The following is a 20230-nucleotide window of genomic DNA, read 5'->3' as shown; positions in this document are numbered from 1 at the left end:
TAAAGAGACAGGAATGAAATGGAGATAAAGAGACAGGAATGAAATGGAGATAAAGAGACAGGAATGAAATGGAGATAAAGAGACAGGAATGAAATGGAGATAAGGAGACAGGAATGAAATGGAGATAAAGAGACAGGAATGAAATGGAGATAAGGAGACAGGAATGAAATGGAGATAAAGAGACAGGAATGAAATGGAGATAAAGAGACAGGAATGAAATGGAGATAAAAAGACAGGAATGAAATGGAGATAAAGAGACAGGAATGAAATGGAGATAAAGAGACAGGAATGAAATGGAGATAAAGAGACAGGAATGAAATGGAGATAAAGAGTGAAAAGGAGAAAAAAACAAGCGGTCTCTAAAAATTGACCAAAGTATCATAAAGGAACCAGGTAAATAATGTCTCAGTCAAGTCATACAACTACAGTACACTAATACAACATAATACCCTGATTACATCCCACAAACTATAAGCCTCCTAAAAGCCTTCCCTTTTGTGGCTTTCTTAGAGTGAGTCCAACAAAGCCCGAAGCAGATCAGATCAGTGACCTATGACCAGGCATCCCACAGTCCAACCAGCCGGCAGACTCTCCACGACAGAGAATGGCACACAACTGTACACAAACACACACACACCCTGTCTGTCTGGTGCTGATAACCTGATGGCGATTTCTGTCAGTGGTTTCTGTCCCATCTCACCTGATTCAGTGCTTCATTGATTTTAATTAGCAATGTTAATACCAGACCAGAATAATCGTTTATGCAAACAAGCTCTAACAGTTTTTGTAATCCAGAATGTTTCATTCATGTGCCCTCCGCTGCCCCAGGTATCATTCATCTTGGCCTCCTGCACCAGCAGTACCACAGCCAAGGTTACAGAGGGCCAGGTACTCCCATCAGTCAATCTATCCTCCCTCCCTGTCCAACAGACTCTGCAACTCTCTGAGACCGACTGCAAAGAGTTCTGAGACTTTGAAAAAGTGCTTCACTGGGCATATTGGGACTGTCAGAGAGAGAGAGAGAGAGAGAGAGAGAGAGAGAGAGAGAGAGAGAGAGAGAGAGACCTCTGTCATCTGACCTCAAACTCAGATAATATAATCTTCTTTCACCCCTATATCCTACTACACTGTGTTGAAACCTGTGTGTCACGCCCTGGCCTTAGTATTCTTTGTTTTCTTTATTTGTTTTAGTTAGATCAGGGTGTGACATGGGGAATGTTTGTGTTTTGTCTCGTCTTGGGTGGTTATATGGTAAAGGGGGTGTTGGGTTTAGTGTATGGGGTTGTGTTTAGTGAATGTGTCTAGGTATGTCTATGGTTGCCTGAGTGGTTCTCAATCAGAGACAGCTGTCTTTCATTTGTCTCTGATTGGGAGCCATATTTAAGGCAGCCATAGGCGTTATGCGTTTGTGGGTAATTGTCTATGTAGAACGTTTGTAGCTTTTGTATTGCACTTACGTTTGTAGCTTCACGGTCATTTGTTGTTTTGTTTAGTTTTGTTTTAAGTGTTCGTTTCGTGTTTCACTCATCTCTAATAAAAGAGAATGTATTTTTCACACGTTGCGCCTTGGTCCACTCATTATCCTCAAGACGATCGTGACAGAATTACCCACCGTAACGGGACCAAGCAGCGTGTTAAGCAGCAGCAGGAGCAGCGCATAAAGGATTCTTGGACTTGGGAGGAGATACTGGAAGGTAAGGGACCTTGGGCTCAACCGGGAGAATATCGCCTCCCTCGTGAAGAGCTGGAGGCAGCTAAAGCCGAGAGGAGGCGATATGAGGAGGCAGCACGGAAGCAAGGCTGGAAGCCCGAGAGTCAAACCCAAAAATGTCTTGGGGGGGGGGGGGACTACAAGGGAGTGTGGCGAAGTCAGGTAGGAGACCTGCGCCAACTCCCCGAGCTTACCGTGGAGCGCAAAAGTACGGGCAGACACCGTGTTATGTGGTAGAGCGCACGGTGTCTCCTGTACGTGTGCATAGCCCGGTGCGGGTTATTCCACCTCCCCGCACTGGCAGGGCTAGATTGAGTATTGAGCCGGATGTCATGAAACCGGCCCAACGCATCTGGCCTCCAGTGCGTCTCCTCGGGCCGGCATACATGACACCAGCCTTACGCATGGTGTCCCCGGTTCACCTACACAGCCCAGTGCGGGTTATTCCACCTCCCCGCACTGGTCGGGCTACGGGGAGAATACAACCAGGTAAGGTTGGGCAGGCTCAGTGCTCAAGGGAGCCAGTACGCCTGCACGGTCCGGTATTTCCGGCGCCACGCACCAGGCCTACAGTGCGCCTCAGCCGGCCAGAGTCTGCCGTCTGCCCAGCGGCGCCTGAACTGCCCGTCTGCCCAACGCCGTCTGAGCTGTCCGTCTGTCAAGTGCCGCATGAACTGCCCATCTGTACTGAACCTTCAAAGCCGCCCGTCTGTACTGAGCCTGCAAAGCCGCCCGTCTGTACTGAGCCTTCAAAGCCGCCTGTCTGTACTGAGCCTTCAAAGCCGCCCGTCTGTCATGAGCCGCCAGAGTCGCCAGCCAGCCATGAGCAGCCAGAGTCGCCAGCCAGCCATGAGCAGCCAGAGTCGCCAGCCAGCCAGGATCTGCCAGAGTCGCCAGCCAGCCAGGATCTTCCAGGGACACCAAAGCTGGTATTGACAATGGTGGAGTGGGGGTCACGTCCCGCACCCGAGCCGCCGCCATAGGAAGGCCCACCCCGGACCCTCTCCTTCTGTGTTAGGTTTTGCGGCCGGAGTCCGCACCTTCGGGGGGGGGGGGGGGGGGGGTACTGTCACGCCCTGGCCTTAGTATTCTTTGTTTTGTCTCGTCTTTGTCTCGTCTTGGGTGGTTATATGGTAAAGGGGGTGTTGGGTTTAGTGTATGGGGTTGTGTTTAGTGAATGTGTCTAGGTATGTCTATGGTTGCCTGAGTGGTTCTCAATCAGAGACAGCTGTCTTTCATTTGTCTCTGATTGGGAGCCATATTTAAGGCAGCCATAGGCATTATGCGTTTGTGGGTAATTGTCTATGTAGAACGTTTGTAGCTTTTGTATTGCACTTACGTTTGTAGCTTCACGGTCGTTTGTTGTTTTGTTTTAAGTGTTCGTTTCGTGTTTCACTCATCTCTAATAAAAGAGAATGTATTTTTCACACGCTGCGCCTTGGTCCACTCATTATCCTCAAGACGATCGTGACACTGTGAGCATGTTGCATCTGGGACTGCCTGTGGCTCTCAGTGATACTGTATGTTTATTTATACTAAGGACGGAGGTCATCGGCATGCATAATTCAATGTTTATTTCCTAATTAATTTCTGTCTAATACTTGCCTTTATTCCCCAGTGAGGCTGCTTGAGGTATGTTTAATGTCAGACCATGTCTACAGTTGAAAGGGGAAAGGGGGCAATGGGCCATTGAGATTTTTCGTTTAATGTGGTTTAGTAAAAATAACAAAGCACTTTTCTCTTGTCTTTCTTATTTTCGTCCTGTGCTCCGTGTGTGTGTGTGAGATGTGTATGTGTGCTCCTTGAAGCATGTTCACTCTGCTCCTCAGCCTTTGATGATACTGCCTGGGCTGCTTTACCTTATGGCTGGTCTGTCAGAGTAGGAGAGGTTTCATGCCACCAGGGGCTCTCGGTGTCTCTGATCCCAGCCGAGATGAGGGAATCTGGGGCATTGGAGATCTGAGGGACCCCCTGGATCTCCCACCATGGGGGTCCCACAGTGAAGTGGAAGTGGGGCGAGTGTTAAGCAGGGGGTTGGTCTATGGGTTTGGACATTCGACTGCTTTTTCACCAAGGAATATTGGATATTGAACAGTCATTTAAATTAATGACGGATTCCAACGTGAATTGCAGACATTATTTTCAACTGAAATCACTTGCCCACTTCTACACTTGAGTTCAAACTTACCCGGGCCTCGTCGACATTTCCCTAAAATGGGAGGCGTGACAATGGCGTGATTTTGGAGGTATATCAACACGAGACTAAACTGACCCCAATCCTGAAGGGCACTACAGCTGCAACAGTACAACAGTTGTTGAAGTCTCCTATTTTCTTATTCTTACATTCTGGTCTTCACCGATCTGAGAGGTTTGGGTGAAGGGCCGGACCTGATTGGGTGTGTGATTGGGTGCGGGGCCGGCCCTGATTGGGCGTGTGATTGGGCGCAGGTTAAATAACAGTCCCCAGAGCACAGCAGACAATAATCTCCTAACCTCCCTAGATCCCACAGTTTATAGACAAGGTGTTTAACTGTTTATTATGGCATGTTTCTATTGGCAGTGTGGACAGATATGTGTGTGTGTGTGTGTGTGTGTGTGTGTGTGTGTGTGTGTGTGTGTGTGTGTGTGTGTGTGTGTGTGTGTGTGTGTGTGTGTGTGTGTGTGTGTGTGTGTGTGTGTGTGTGTGTGTGTGTGTGCGTGCGCGTGTGTGTGTGTGTGTGTGTGCGTGCGTGTGCGTGTGCATGTGTGTGTGTGTGTGTGTGCGCTCGTGCGTGTGTGTATTCCTCCAAAGTGCCTGAGCGTCTGGCGAAGATTCAAGCACACAATACATTTTAAGGTGGTCTTGGATAATGGGAACAGATGTTTATTTGCCAAAGAAACATTTTCATCGGGGTTTACATAAGGTTTCATTTCAACAAACTTTTCTGCAGTTGCTACATGCAGTACATTTTATAAATGAATGGTATCCATTGATTCTTGAAGAATATAACTTAGAAATGCATCATGATCTTAGTTTAACTGTCGTACCCCATCAGAACACCAAATATAAGCTTGTTTTACTCCCATGTTTGTAAACAAAGTCAATATAAACAAAACTGTATAGCCTCAAAACATGGTTACAACTATCATTTTGATATCATGGATGTCCTTGCATCCATATCCCTGTCTATGAATTTGAGAGTGGTTATTTTTCTCCAGCCCCATCCCTCAGCTTTTTACCGAAACAGTGGCATGGAGATGTACTGCAGGCTAACCAAGATGTACTGCAGGCTAACCAAGATTTTTACATTTTACATTTAAGTCATTTAGCAGACGCTCTTATCCAGAGCGACTTACAAATTGGTGCATTCACCTTATGACATCCATGTACTGCAGGCTAACCAAGATGTACTGCAGGCCAACCAAGATGTACTGCAGGCTAACCAAGATGTACTGCAGGCTAACCAAGATGTACTGCAGGCCAACCAAGATGTACTGCAGGCTAACCAAGATGTACTGCAGGCTAACCAAGATGTACTGCAGGCCAACCAAGATGTACTGCAGGCTAACCAAGATGTACTGCAGGCTAACCAAGATGTACTGCAGGCTAACCAAGATGTACTGCAGGCTAACCAAGATGTACTGCAGGCTAACCAAATGTACTACAGACCAACCAAGATGTACTGCAGGCCAAACAAGATGTACTGCAGGCTAACCAAGATGTACTGCAGGCTAACCAAGATGTACTGCAGGCTAACCAAGATGTACTGCAGGCTAACCAAGATGTACTGCAGGCTAACCAAATGTACTACAGACCAACCAAGATGTACTGCAGGCCAAACAAGATGTACTGCAGGCTAACCAAGATGTACTGCAGGCTAACCAAGATGTACTGCAGGCTAACCAAGATGTACTGCAGGCTAACCAAGATGTACTGCAGGCCAACCAAGATGTACTGCAGGCTAACCAAGACGTACTGCAGGCTAACCAAGATGTACTGCAGGCCAAACAAGATGTACTGCAGGCCAACCAAGACGTACTGCAGGCCAACCAAGACGTACTGCAGGCTAACCAAGATGTACTGCAGGCCAACCAATATTTATTGCATAACAACATGATCCTATAGTAGGTCATCGTTAACAGAAATAAAAGGTACAAGAAGAAAGTATACTCACCACGCCCCACTGGCTCAGACATTCGCATCTTGTCCTGCTGCTGCCTTCCCATTGGTTGTGAGCAACCCAGTGACCGGTAGTCCTCAGCTGTGATTGGTGCAGTCTGGTGGACTGCATCTCCTGCACTCTCCTATTGGGTGGAAGTGATGGAGTTTTTAATTCAATTAGTCATAAGTATCTATTTAATTTTTTAACAAGACAAATGTTTTTTTAGGTTGAGTTTCAATTATGAAGCGAGTAATTGGCTAATGAGACCATAAGGGAATACCAAACAAGGTTCACGGAGAAGGAACCCTTAGAGTTTAATTTAACTCAGGCCAAAGAACCGGCTACTAATTGCACTTAAACAATTTGTTAATTCAAGTAATTAAAGTCGTAGAGGGTAAAAACGAAACATTTTTCATCCAATTATATGCATTATTTCATAAGAGAGTTTAAAAAAAAAAAAAATGTAACCCCTTTTCTCCCCAATTTTCGTGGTATCCAATCGCTAGTAATTACTATCTTGTCTCATCGCTACAACTCCCGTACGGGCTCGGGAGAGACGAAGGTCGAAAGCCATGCGTCCTCCGAGGCACAACCCAACCAAGCCGCAATGCTTCTTTAACACAGCGCGCCTCCAACCCGGAAGCCAGCCGCACCAATGTGTCGGAGGAAACACCGTGCACCTGGCCCCCTTGGTTAGCGCGCACTGCGCCCAGCCCGCCACAGGAGTCGCTGGAGCGCGATGAGACAAGGAAATCCCTACCGGCCAAACCCTCCCTAACCCGGACGACGCTAGCCCAATTGTGCGTCGCCCCACGGACCTCCCGGTCGTGGCCGGCTGCGACAGAGCCTGGGGGCGAACCCAGAGACTCTGGTGGCGCAGTTAGCACTGCGATGCAGTGCCCTAGACCACTGCGCCACCCGGGAGGCCCACCTAAGAGAGCTTTTGATTCAACTTTTAGAATTGTGTCTCTCTTACATTCAAGACGTCCAAACTGACTTTCTCGAAATGGCGGCTCCTCAGCTCCTGCATTCGGAAGTGGTTTTCCTGGTATTTCTCCTCAGCAAGTCTCCTGTAGTGTTACATTATATTATAAACTGGCTGGTTCAAGCCCTGAATGCTGATTGTCTGACAGCTGTGGTATATCAGATTGTATACCACGGGTATGACAAAACATTTATTTTTACTGCTCTAATTACGTTGGTAACCAGTTTATAATGGCAATAAGGCACGTCGGGGGTTTGTGGTATATGGCCAATATACCACGGCTAAAGGCTGTATCCAGGCACTCCGCGTTGCGTCCCGCGTAAGAACAGCCCTTAGCCGTGGTATATTGGCCATATATACCACACCCCCTGTGCCTTATATCTTAATATACAGGTAACTGCCAAAATAATGGAAACACTTGAGATCATGAGGGATACAAAGTATAATGAAAGCAGGTGCTTCCAAACAGGTGTGGTTCCTAAGTTAAACATCCGTAGGGTCATGTATAAAAAATTATTTTGTCTACCATGGCTATTCCCCCATAGGATGACAATGCCCCCATCCATAAGACACAAGTGGTCACTAAATGATTTGATGAGCATGAAAATGATGTAAGCCATATGCCATGGCCGTCTCAGTCACCAGATCTCAACCCAATTGAACACTTATGGGAGATTCTGGAGCGGAGCCTGAGACAGCGTTTTCCACCACCATCAACAAAACACCAAATGATGGAATTTCTCATGGAGGAATGGTGTCGCATCCCTCCAAGAGTTCCAGACACTTGTAGAATCTATGCCAAGATGCATTGAAGCTGTTCTGGCTCGTGGTGCCCAACGCCCTATTAAGACACTATGTTGGGGTTTCCTTTATCTTGGCAGTTACCTGTAGATCAGGGGTGTCAAAGTCAAATGGACGAAGGGCCAAATAAAAAATTTAGCTACAAGCCGAGGGCCGGACTGTTCGAATGTTCATTGAAAAAAATTTAAATGACGCATATAGTCTAGTGAACCTAATTGAACCTACTGAAAACCTAACAAATATATTCCAATATGATCAGATAAATAAAGCAATATTTTCTTATGGCTCTGTCAGTAATCTTTAATTTTCAACAGACACAAAAGACAAATTTCCTTTATATAAAAATCCCCATAACATGAACATTAAATGAAAGAAACCGGTATTCAAGGCACCATCAGTAGCCTATATTTTCTATTTTAGCAAAAGTGGGCTAAATTTACTTCAAAGAAAAAAACAATAATAGCAATTTTCTATCATCCACTCAACTGAAATATTTTTAAAATATAATTGGATTGAAATACAATAAAATAAAGTGCAAAAATCTATTAATCAAAAACAACACTTTGTTTAAGGAGAAGTAACATGCAGTGAAAACAAATATTAAACTTTAACTTTTAAACTTGAACTGAGTAAAAACTCTAAATATGTGATTGCACAGTAATGTTCACTTGTTTGAGGTTGAGGGTGATACTTGGTGGTGTCCCATCTTTTCCACAAGTTCATCAATGTTCGGGGTAAGGCTCTGAGCTGAGGAAATCCTCAGAATTGAGTGGAGGTGTTCAGCAGTAAGTCGACTTCTGTGTGATGTTTTGTTCAGGTTCATCAAAGAAAACAGTTGTTCACACAGGTATGTGCTGCCAAACATAGACAACGTTTGAGCAGCCTGGATGCGCAGCTGGGGCATTGTGTCGGGGAGGAAACGGGCGAACTCCGCAGCACCCACTGCCGCATATTTTGCCCTCAGTGCATCATTGCATTGGAGGTCAATCAACTCCATTTGGAGGTTTGGTGGTGAGCTTTCCACGTCAACAGCAAATGGGTTACCGAGCAGTTCCAACCTGCTTTTTTGTGCTTCAAAGTCAGCAAATCGGCGTCGAAAGTCAGCGGCAAGCATACCTATTTTATCAGCCAACTGTGCGCTCGGGAACGCACTGGTAGAGAGCTTCTCTTTCATGGTCTGGCAGCTGGGAAAGTGGCTCAAATTTTCTTTCCGCATCTGCGTCTCCCACAGAGTCAGTTTGGTTTTAAATGCCTTCACTGTACTGTACATATCAGAGATGACATGATCCCGACCCTGCAGCTGCAAGTTCATTGCATTCAGATGACTCGTAATGTCACACAGAAAAGCCATTTCACACAGAAACATTTCGTCTCGGAGTTGTGTTGTGTCTTTCCCTTTGCTGTCCAAGAACAGACAAATCTCCTCACGAAGCTCGAAACATCTTTGAAGCACCTTTCCCTGGCTTAGCCATCGCACCTCTGTGTGATAAGGCAAATCACCATGCTCCGTTTCTAACTCCGTCAGAAATGCCTTGAACTGGCGGTGATTCAAACCTTTGGCTCTGATAAAGTTAACTGTGCGCGTGATGATGCTCATTACATGCTCCATTTTCAAGGCTTTACCGCACAACGCTTCCTGGTGTATGATACAATGATAAGCTGTCAGCTCACCTGTCGCGTTTTCCTCTTGCATCTTTTCCCGTATCTTCGCCACCAGTCCGCTCCTGTGTCCACACATCGCAGGTGCTCCGTCGGTTGTCAAACCCACGAGTTTTTCCCAAGGCAGCTCCATCTCATTTACACATCTTGACACCTCTTCATACAAATCATGCCCCGTAGTTGTGCCATGCATAGGACGTAAAGCCAAAAACTCCTCTGTCACGCTTAGGCTGGAGTCCACTCCGCGGATGAAAATTGACAACTGGGCAATGTCAGAAATGTCGGTGCTCTCATCCACAGCCAAGGAATATGCAATGAAATCTTTTCCCTTTTTCACAAGCTGCTCTTTTAGATTGATGGACAACTGGTCTACTCTCTCGGCAATGGTGTTTCTGCTCAGACTCACATTTAAAAAGAGTTGCCTTTTTTCTGGGCAAACTTCGTCACAAACTTTAATCATGCAGTTTTTGATGAAATCCCCCTCCGTAAATGGCCGGGCTGATTTAGCGATCTCTTCTGCCAAAATAAAACTGGCCTTGACAGCAGCCTGGCCTTGTGATTTGGCTTTTTTGAACAGAGCCTGTCGAGATTTGAGGCCTCGTTTTAATTCCTCTGCCTTTTGTAGCCTTTGTTCCATGTCCATATTCTTGTTTTTGTCCGCGTGTTTCGTTTCATAATGTCGTCTCAGATTATACTCTTTCAGTACCGCCACACTTTCTCCACACAGAAGACACACAGGTTTTCCAGCTACCTCCGTGAACATATACTCCGACTCCCACCTTGTTTGAAACCCCCGGTTCTCAGTGTCCACCTTCCGTTTTGCCATTTTTGATGGGTATCTGAAAGTTAATTTTACTGTGATGCTGACGACTGCTGTGCCAATAAATATTGAAATGAAGCAGCCTACTGCTCGGTGCGTCACCGTTGCATTGTGGGAAATGTAGTATTGGTGCGTGTAAAAGATCTGCGGGCTGCCGGCTTGCTGCGGTCTGCGGGCCGGTTCTAATAATAAATCAAGATCATCCCAGGGGCCGTAAAAAACCTTCTCGCGGGCCGGATGTGGCCCGCGGGCCTTGACTCTGACATATGTGCTGTAGATGAATGATGCAACACAGTATAAAAGTGAGATGGCAGTGGGTTATGTTGATCATTAAGACGAGGAGGTCAGAACACTGTAGTTATCAACCAGAAACAACAGAGTGGGGGAAAGAGAGGGAAAGAGGGAGAGAGAGGAGGAAGGACAGAGATAGAGAGAAAGAGAAAATGAGAGAGAAAGAAACAAAACAGGTAGATAGAGACCCACAGAGAGAGAGAGAGAGAGAGAGAGAGAGAGAGAGAGAGAGAGAGAGAGAGAGAGAGAGGGGGAGAGAGAGAGAGAGAGAAAGTGAGAGAGAGAGAGGGAGAGAGAGAGGGAGAGAGAGCCAGAAGAGGGAGAGAGAGGGAAGGGAGAGAGGAGAGGAGGAGAGAGAGAAGGTCATGGCTTGTATACTATCAGCGTCCTGCTAAAAGTTGGAACTCCATAGAGCACATCAATAGCCCTGTTGCCTGGCCTGTTGTCCTTCCCATCCAACACCCCTCTGACGCTCTCAGTACCGTTCCCCGTAGACAGGTCTCCAACACAGTTCAGCCCAAGGAAACTAGGGCAGGGGAGAATGCATTTACACAAATCTCTCTTCATCTTCAAAGGGAACCCAGCCATGCATCAGCCCCAGAAGAATCCCAACGGGACCTCACAGGCTCTATACTGGTCATGGACCGAATAACTGTGGGGGGGGGGGGGGGGGGGGGGGGGGGGGGCGCGTGTCCTACCTAAGCCTCCTGGCCTTGTCGTCAGCAGCCTGCAGCTTCCTCAGCCTCATTCTCTCCCTGGGGGTCATTATGTCTAGCTCTGACTTCTCCCTCAGTGTCTGAAGGTGCACCTTTCTCTGCCTGTTCAAAGGGCAAAGGTCAAATGGCAACGGTCAGAGGTTGGGAGGGCTGGAGTGTTGGCGAGTAAGATAGGTCAGAGGTCAGATACTCCTACACACAATTACCTCTGCACTGTTAAAAACACTTGCTGCTTTAATGGGATTTTGAATTTACCATGGCAAAAAGAGATACTGTGCACTGTAAACACCTCAGTGTGGTGGATTTGATTGAATTCTAGCATTTACCTTTTGTAGGTCACTTCCTATGTGAATGTAAATACTTCTTTCAACATGTAATGTATGTAACAAGGTCATTTAGAGTGAGATGGGCAGTAATCAGACATAAACAATATACATATGAAAGAGACGATCTAATCAAGAGGAATATCAATTGGAGACCCTGATTCAGATATGTCTCCCACTGTCCTCTAACCATAACTTAAACCCTAACCTTAAACCTAACCGAAAGCCTAACCCTCAACGTAGTTTCATGTCCACATCCCAGTTCAACCCTAGCCTCATATTACCTCGATTTACCTCGGCTAACCTGTACCCCTGCACATTGACTCGGTACCGGTACCCCCTGTATATAGCCTCGTTATTGTTATTTTATTGTGTTACTTTGTTCTTCTTCTTTAGTCAAAAAAATGCATTGTTGCGTGTAAGTAAGCATTTGATTTGATTTGAACCCTAACCCTAGCTTCATGTCCGCATATCAGCTCAACCCTAACCCGGGGCTCTCGAGTGGCGCAGCGGTCTAAGGCACTGAATCTCAGTGCTAGAGGCATCACTACAGACCCTGGTTTGATTCCAGGCTGTATCACAACCGGCCGTGATTGGGAGTCCCATAGGGCGGCGCACAACTGGACCAGCGTCGTCCGGGTGAGGATTTGGCCAGGGTAGGCCGTCATTGTAAATAAGAATTTGTTCTGAACTGACTTTCCTAGTTAAATAAAGGTTAAATAAAAAAATAAAAACAACCCAAGCTTCATGTCCACATCTTGGTTCAACCCTAACCTTAGACCCAACTCTAAACCTAGCTCCATGTCCACATCCTGGTTCAACCCTAACCTTAGACCCAACCCTAAACCTAGCTCCATGTCCACATCCTGGTTCAACCCTAACCTTAGACCCAACCTTAAACCTAGCTCCATGTCCACATCCTGGTTCAACCCTAACCTTAGACCCAACCCTAAACCTAGCTTCATGTCCACATCCTGGTTCAACCCTAACCTTAGACCCAACCCTAAACCTAGCTCCATGTCCACATCCTGGTTCAACCCTAACCTTAGACCTAACCCTAAACCTAGCTCCATGTCCACATCCTGGTTCAACACTAACCTTAGACCCAACCCTAAACCTAGCTCCATGTCCACATCCTGGTTCAACACTAACCTTAGACCCAACCCTAAACCTAGCTCCATGTCCACATCCTGGTTCAACACTAACCTTAGACCCAACCCTAAACCTAGCTCCATGTCCACATCCTGGTTCAACCCTAACCTTAGACCCAACCCTAAACCTAGCTTCATGTCCACATCCTGGTTCAACCCTAACCTTAGACCCAACCCTAAACCTAGCTCCATGTCCACATCCTGGTTCAACACTAACCTTAGACCCAACCCTAAACCTAGCTCCATGTCCACATCCTGGTTCAACCCTAACCTTAGACCCAACCCTAAACCTAGCTCCATGTCCACATCCTGGTTCAACCCTAACCTTAGACCCAACCCTAAACCTAGCTCAATGTCCACATTCTACCAAGGCACCTTGGCAAGTCATTACAGATGCAGTCTGCCAGGCAACAAATTACATGATCGTGTCAATCCTAAAGAGATGGGTGTGGCTATTGCTAAGACCTAGACCTAATCTGGTCTTTCTCTGCAGCATTTTACACCTGGCTACTCTGACATATTGGCCAGCTAAGCTAATGAAGACAGGCACCTTCCCTGATTGGTGCCAGTTTCAATCAGTAACGGTCTGGTTTGTTTAAGAGACAGCTGCTACTAACTGTGCTTCCATGTCTGAGTGAGTGAGAAAATGTGAGTGTGAGGAAGTGAGAGAGAGAGAGGGAGATTGAGAGAGAGAGAGGAGAGAGGACAGAGAGAGTGAGAGAGAGCGAGAGAGAGAGGGGAAGTGAGAGAGAAAGAGAGAGGGAGATTGAGAGAGAGAGAGCACAGACAGAGAGTGAGAGAGGGGGGGTTATGGAGAGGGACAGAGTATGGCAATATTAGTGTGTGTTTGGGTAAATGCTTAAAAATCCCTCTGTCCTGATGCAGCCACATTGCGCTAAGCTAAGGAGCCAGTGTTCATTCTTCATGTCTGAGGATGATACTGGTGTGTAACTGCAGCCACGTAGCTCTAAACTGAGGATCCAGTGTTCATTCTTCATGTCTGAGGATGATACTGGTGTGTAACTGCAGCCACGTAGCTCTAAACTGAGGATCCAGTGTTCATTCTTCATGTCTGAGGATGATACTGGTGTGTAACTGCAGCCACGTAGCTCTAAACTGAGGATCCAGTGTTCATTCTTCATGTCTGAGGATGATACTGGTGTGTAACTGCAGCCACGTAGCTCTAAACTGAGGATCCAGTGTTCATTCTTCATGTCTGAGGATGATACTGGTGTGTAACTGCAGCCACGTAGCTCTAAACTGAGGATCCAGTGTTCATTCTTCATGTCTGAGGATGATACTGGTGTGTAACTGCAGCCACGTAGCTCTAAACTGAGGATCCAGTGTTCATTCTTCATGTCTGAGGATGATACTGGTGTGTAACTGCAGCCACGTAGCTCTAAACTGAGGATCCAGTGTTCATTCTTCATGTCTGAGGATGATACTGGTGTGTAACTGCAGCCACGTAGCTCTAAACTGAGGATCCAGTGTTCATTCTTCATGTCTGAGGATGATACTGGTGTGTAACTGCAGCCACGTAGCTCTAAACTGAGGATCCAGTGTTCATTCTTCATGTCTGAGGATGATACTGGTGTGTAACTGCAGCCACGTAGCTCTAAACTGAGGATCCAGTGTTCATTCTTCATGTCTGAGGATGATACTGGTGTGTAACTGCAGCCACGTAGCTCTAAACTGAGGATCCAGTGTTCATTCTTCATGTCTGAGGATGATACTGGTGTGTAACTGCAGCCACGTAGCTCTAAACTGAGGATCCAGTGTTCATTCTTCATGTCTGAGGATGATACTGGTGTGTAACTGCAGCCACGTAGCTCTAAACTGAGGATCCAGTGTTCATTCTTCATGTCTGAGGATGATACTGGTGTGTAACTGCAGCCACGTAGCTCTAAACTGAGGATCCAGTGTTCATTCTTCATGTCTGAGGATGATACTGGTGTGTAACTGCAGCCACGTAGCTCTAAACTGAGGATCCAGTGTTCATTCTTCATGTCTGAGGATGATACTGGTGTGTAACTGCAGCCACGTAGCTCTAAACTGAGGATCCAGTGTTCATTCTTCATGTCTGAGGATGATACTGGTGTGTAACTGCAGCCACGTAGCTCTAAACTGAGGATCCAGTGTTCATTCTTCATGTCTGAGGATGATACTGGTGTGTAACTGCAGCCACGTAGCTCTAAACTGAGGATCCAGTGTTCATTCTTCATGTCTGAGGATGATACTGGTGTGTAACTGCAGCCACGTAGCTCTAAACTGAGGATCCAGTGTTCATTCTTCATGTCTGAGGATGATACTGGTGTGTAACTGCAGCCACGTAGCTCTAAACTGAGGATCCAGTGTTCATTCTTCATGTCTGAGGATGATACTGGTGTGTAACTGCAGCCACGTAGCTCTAAACTGAGGATCCAGTGTTCATTCTTCTTGTCTGAGGATGATACTGGTGTGTAACTGCAGCCACGTAGCTCTAAACTGAGGATCCAGTGTTCATTCTTCTTGTCTGAGGATGATACTGGTGTGTAACTGCAGCCACGTAGCTCTAAACTGAGGATCCAGTGTTCATTCTTCTTGTCTGAGGATGATACTGGTGTGTAACTGCAGCCACGTAGCTCTAAACTGAGGATCCAGTGTTCATTCTTCTTGTCTGAGGATGATACTGGTGTGTAACTGCAGCCACGTAGCTCTAAACTGAGGATCCAGTGTTCATTCTTCTTGTCTGAGGATGATACTGGTGTGTAACTGCAGCCACGTAGCTCTAAACTGAGGATCCAGTGTTCATTCTTCATGTCTGAGGATGATACTGGTGTGTAACTGCAGCCACGTAGCTCTAAACTGAGGATCCAGTGTTCATTCTTCTTGTCTGAGGATGATACTGGTGTGTAACTGCAGCCACGTAGCTCTAAACTGAGGATCCAGTGTTCATTCTTCTTGTCTGAGGATGATACTGGTGTGTAACTGCAGCCACGTAGCTCTAAACTGAGGATCCAGTGTTCATTCTTCTTGTCTGAGGATGATACTGGTGTGTAACTGCAGCCACGTAGCTCTAAACTGAGGATCCAGTGTTCATTCTTCTTGTCTGAGGATGATACTGGTGTGTAACTGCAGCCACGTAGCTCTAAACTGAGGATCCAGTGTTCATTCTTCTTGTCTGAGGATGATACTGGTGTGTAACTGCAGCCACGTAGCTCTAAACTGAGGATCCAGTGTTCATTCTTCTTGTCTGAGGATGATACTGGTGTGTAACTGCAGCCACGTAGCTCTAAACTGAGGATCCAGTGTTCATTCTTCTTGTCTGAGGATGATAGTGGTTTTAGTTCTCCCTCTTCCTTCTTAATAACCCAAACCACAGACAAACCATACAGAATATAGAGCATGTCCTTACACCGCTTTCAATATCTGTGCTGCGTCTCTTTCTCCCGCCGATGTCTTGTCTCTCAGTGTCAGACTACAGAACTTGTGTTTTAAGATCTGTAGAGAGTGAGTGAGACAGAGAAAAAGAAAGGGAGGGGGAAAGAGAGCGAGAATAAAAGAGAGAGAAAAGAAAGAGCGAGATAAAGGTTAACATTATCAATATTATTGCTTTATTACTAACAGACTAGTATATCCCTGTCTTCACCATCATTGATATGTTTACCTCTCTCTCTCTCTCTCTCTCTCGCTCTCTCTCTCTCTCTTCCACTCTTTCCCTCTCTCTTCCTCTCTTTCCCTCTCTCTTCCTCTCGTTCCCTCTCACTTCCTGTCTTTCCCTCTCTCTTCCTCTCTTTCCCTCTCTCTTTCTCCCTCTTCCTCTCTTTCTCTTTAGAAACTCTGTGCTTTCGGCATAATATAGGGTGGTGCCCTATCTCTATGTCCCTCATTCTCTCACTTAAATCTGTCAACAAGAGAAAAGAGGTACATGGAGGGAGGGAGGGAGGGAGGGAGGGAGGGAGGGTATTCACATGACAATAGAAGAAACTTGTCATGGACAAATAACACCAGTCACGCCACACCCTGAATACAAATAGAGGGAGAGATGGATGAGGAGGAGAAGGGGAGGAGGAGGGGAGAGATGGAGTAGGGGGAGAGAAGAGGAGGAGAGATGGAGGAGGGAGAGAAGGAGGGAGGAGAGATGGAGGTGGAGAGATGGAGTAGGGGGGAGAGATGGAGGAAGCAGAGGGAGAGATGGAGGAGGAGAAATAGAGGAGGAGGGAGGAGAGATGGAGGAGGAAGAGGAGGAGGGAAGAGAGATGGAGGAGGAGGAGGAAGAGGAGGAGAGAGGAGAGATGGAGGAGAGATGGAGGAAGAGAGATGAGGAGGAGGAGGAGGGGGAGAGACAGATGAGGAGAGATGGAGGAGGGAGAGATGGAAGAGGGAGAGATGGAGGAGGAGGAGAAGGAAGAGGAGGAGGGAGGAGATATGGAGGAGGAGAGATGGAGGGAGAGATGGAGGAGGGGTTAGAGATGGAGGAGGAGAGATGGAGGAGGGAGAGATGGAGGAGATATGGAGGAGGGAGAGATGGAGGAGATATGGAGGAGGGAGAGATGGAGGGAGAGATGGAGGAGGAGAGATGGAGGAGATATGGAGGAGGGAGAGATGGAGGAGCAGGAGGGAGAGATGGAGGGAGAGATGGAGGAGATATGGAGGAGGGAGAGATGGAGGAGGAGAGATGGAGGAGATATGGAGGAGGGAGAGATGGAGGAGCTGGAGGGAGAGATGGAGAAGATATGGAGGAGGAGGAGATAAAACAAGAGACATCAAAGAACCACTGTGTTTTATGTCAACACAGAACAGCCAGGCACCACCAATTACCATGTTTACTGAGGAGGAGACACAACAGTGTCAGGCTAGCATACAGACATAAAAGGGGATAGCCACATACTTATACATATACTTTACATGTGCATTCAGCCATAGGTGCTAGAGAGAAATGCAATAGATAAAATGCAGTGGTGACAGAAAGAAAGCTCAACAGAATACATCATGTACAGTCAGGTTACCATACTGCACAAGGCAGAAACTAAACACAGACCACCAGATGTGTATCCATGTCATGTGTACATTTACATACGGTGCCCTCGAAAAGTGTTCAGACCACTTGACTTTTTACACATTTTGTTACGTTACAGCCTTATTCTAAAATGGATTTTAAAAAAACAACTTCAGCAATCTACACACAATACTCCATAATGGAAAAAAACTAAAACAGAAATAGCTTATTTACATAATTATTCAGACCCTTTGCTATGAGAATTGAAATTGAGCTCAGGTGCATCCTGTGTCCATTGATCATCCTTGAGATGTTTCTATAACTTGATTGGAGTCCGCATTGGTGAAATTCAATTGATCGGACATGATTTGGAAAGGCTTAAACCTGTCTATATAAGGTTCCACAGTTGACAGTGTATGTCAGAGCAAAAACCAAGCCATGAGGTCGAAGGAATTGTCCATAGAGCTCCAAGACAGGATTGTGTCGAGGCACAGATCTAGGGAAGAGTCCCAAAAAATCTCTGCAGCATTGAAGGTCCCCAAGAACAATCGGGGAAGAAAGGCCTTGGTCAGGGAGGTGACCAAGAACCCAATGGTCACTCGGACAGAGCTCTAGAGTTCCTTTGTGGAGATGGGAGAACCTTCCAGAAGTACAACCATTTCTGCAGCACTCCACCAATCAGGCCTTTATGGTAGAGTGGCCAAACGAAAGCCACACCTCAGTAAAAGGCACATGACAGCCGCTTAGAGTTTAACAAAAGGCACCTAAAGACTCTCAGACCATGAATACCAAGTATCACGTCTGGAGGAAACCTGGCACCATCCCTACGGTGAAGCATGATGGTGGCAGCATCATGCAGTGGGGATGTTTTTCAGCGGCAAGGACTGGGAGACTAGTCAAGATCGAGGCAGAAATTAAATGTGAAAAATACAGAGAGATCCTTGATGAAAACCTGTTCCAGAGCACTCAGGACCTCAGACCGGGGAGAAAGTTCACTTCCCAACAGGATAACGACCCTAAGCACACAGCCAAGACAACACAGGAGTGGGTTCAGGACTTGTCTCTGAATGTCCTTGAGTGGCCCAGCCAGAGGCCGGACTTGAACCCGATCAAACATCTCTGGAGAGACCTGAAAATAGCTGTGCAGCAACGTTCCCCATCCAACCTGACAGAGCTTGAGAGGATCTGCAGAGAGGAATAAGAGAAACTCCCCATATACAGGTGTGCCAAGCTTGTAGTGTCATACCCAAGACGACTCGAGGCTGTAATCACTGCCAAAGGTGCTTCAACAAAGTACTGAGTAAAAGGTCTGAATACTTATGTAAATGTGATATTTCCATTTTTTTTTTTTTTTATAAATTTGCAAAAATGTCTAAAAACCTATTTTTGCTTTGTCATTATGGGGTATTGTGTGTAGATTGATGAGGGGGAAAAATGAATAATGTAATCAATTTTAGAATAAGGCTGTAACCTAACAAAATGTGGAAAAAGTCAAGGAGTCTGAATACTTTCCGAAGGCACTGTACATGCTTGTCAGACACAGTACATTATTTGACATCTCACTTGAGCTTAGCTGGCTTTACGTTTCAGTGAGCTTCATATTCCTGTCTGAGTGTGTGTGTAAGTGTGTGTGTGTGTGTGTGTGTGTGTGTGTGTGTGTGTGTGTGTGTGTGTGTGTGTGTGTGTGTGTGTGTGTGTGTGTGTGTGTGTGTGTGTGTGTGTGTGTGTGTGTGAATTGTCAATAAGAATGTGGACGACAGATGAAATACTGACTTTCTAACCTGTCATGGTAGAAAAGGTTATGAACACAGAACATGTGCTGTGGAAAAAAGTGAACTATGACAGGAAGTCAATTTAGCATTGAGTAAATCCAACCAGCCAGTAGGTTTGATTAGTCTGGGATTCTGGCCCATTTGACCTTTGGAGCCACCCCAATCAATCAACCAATCAATCAGCCTTAGGAAGTATTTATATTGCTGTGATATATGTTATGTTTCCAGGATAGGTCTAACCTGCATACTGTCCTCAATGAATTTAGTTTTCAGAGCTTCTGCAGCAGAGAGCCTGGATGACGGGGTTTTCTTCAGCATCCTAAAAGAGAGATAGCACATGGTTCTGGATAAGTTAAGGGTTAGGGTTTGTAGCTAAGTTAAGGGTTAGGGTTTGAAGCTAAGTTAAGGGTTAGGGTTTGAAGCTAAGTTAAGGGTTAGGGTTTGTAGCTAAGTTAAGGGTTAGGGTTTGAAGCTAAGTTAAGGGTTAGGGTTTGTAGCTAAGTTAAGGGTTAGGGTTTGAAGCTAAGTTAAGGGTTAGGGTTTGAAGCTAAGTTAAGCGTTAGGGTTTGCAGCTAAGTTAAGCGTTAGGGTTTGAAGGAGGGTAAGAGACTCTTTATCCTGTATTATCCTTTTGTACACTTTGAAGCACAATGTGAGAGGGTTGAACTCTGACCTATGTGTAACTGAGTTGACCCTTACATTCTCCAGCTAATGCCTTCTCACCTTTGCATGAGTGTGTTGAGCTCCAGAGAGTAACTGGCTGTCAGTCTGGGGGTTTCTCCCTCCACTATCTTCATCACAACTGACAAGAAGTTGTGTCCTTCAAAGGCGTGTGACAGGCAACACATCTCATACAGGATACAGCCTAGAGCCCTGAAACA

General features: G+C 46.2%; 1 protein-coding gene across 1 annotated transcript in view; it reads right to left on the bottom strand.

Annotated features, from left to right (window-relative positions):
* Window positions 1-20230, bottom strand: part of nek11 (NIMA-related kinase 11) — a gene marked incomplete at its 5' end in the record, with an annotated part of 61553 nt that extends 41323 nt beyond the window's left edge. Inside the window, 6 exons of the mRNA XM_055924502.1 lie at window positions 5866-5995; window positions 6830-6923; window positions 11108-11227; window positions 15994-16079; window positions 19590-19668; window positions 20073-20230. Coding sequence (XP_055780477.1) covers window positions 5866-5995; window positions 6830-6923; window positions 11108-11227; window positions 15994-16079; window positions 19590-19668; window positions 20073-20230 — 667 coding nt within the window. The remainder of the gene's footprint in view (window positions 1-5865; window positions 5996-6829; window positions 6924-11107; window positions 11228-15993; window positions 16080-19589; window positions 19669-20072) is intronic.

The sequence above is a fragment of the Salvelinus fontinalis genome, chromosome 6 (genome assembly GCF_029448725.1).
Source record: "Salvelinus fontinalis isolate EN_2023a chromosome 6, ASM2944872v1, whole genome shotgun sequence".
NCBI lineage: Eukaryota > Metazoa > Chordata > Actinopteri > Salmoniformes > Salmonidae > Salvelinus > Salvelinus fontinalis.
This window is presented reverse-complemented; position numbering and strand designations above follow the sequence as displayed.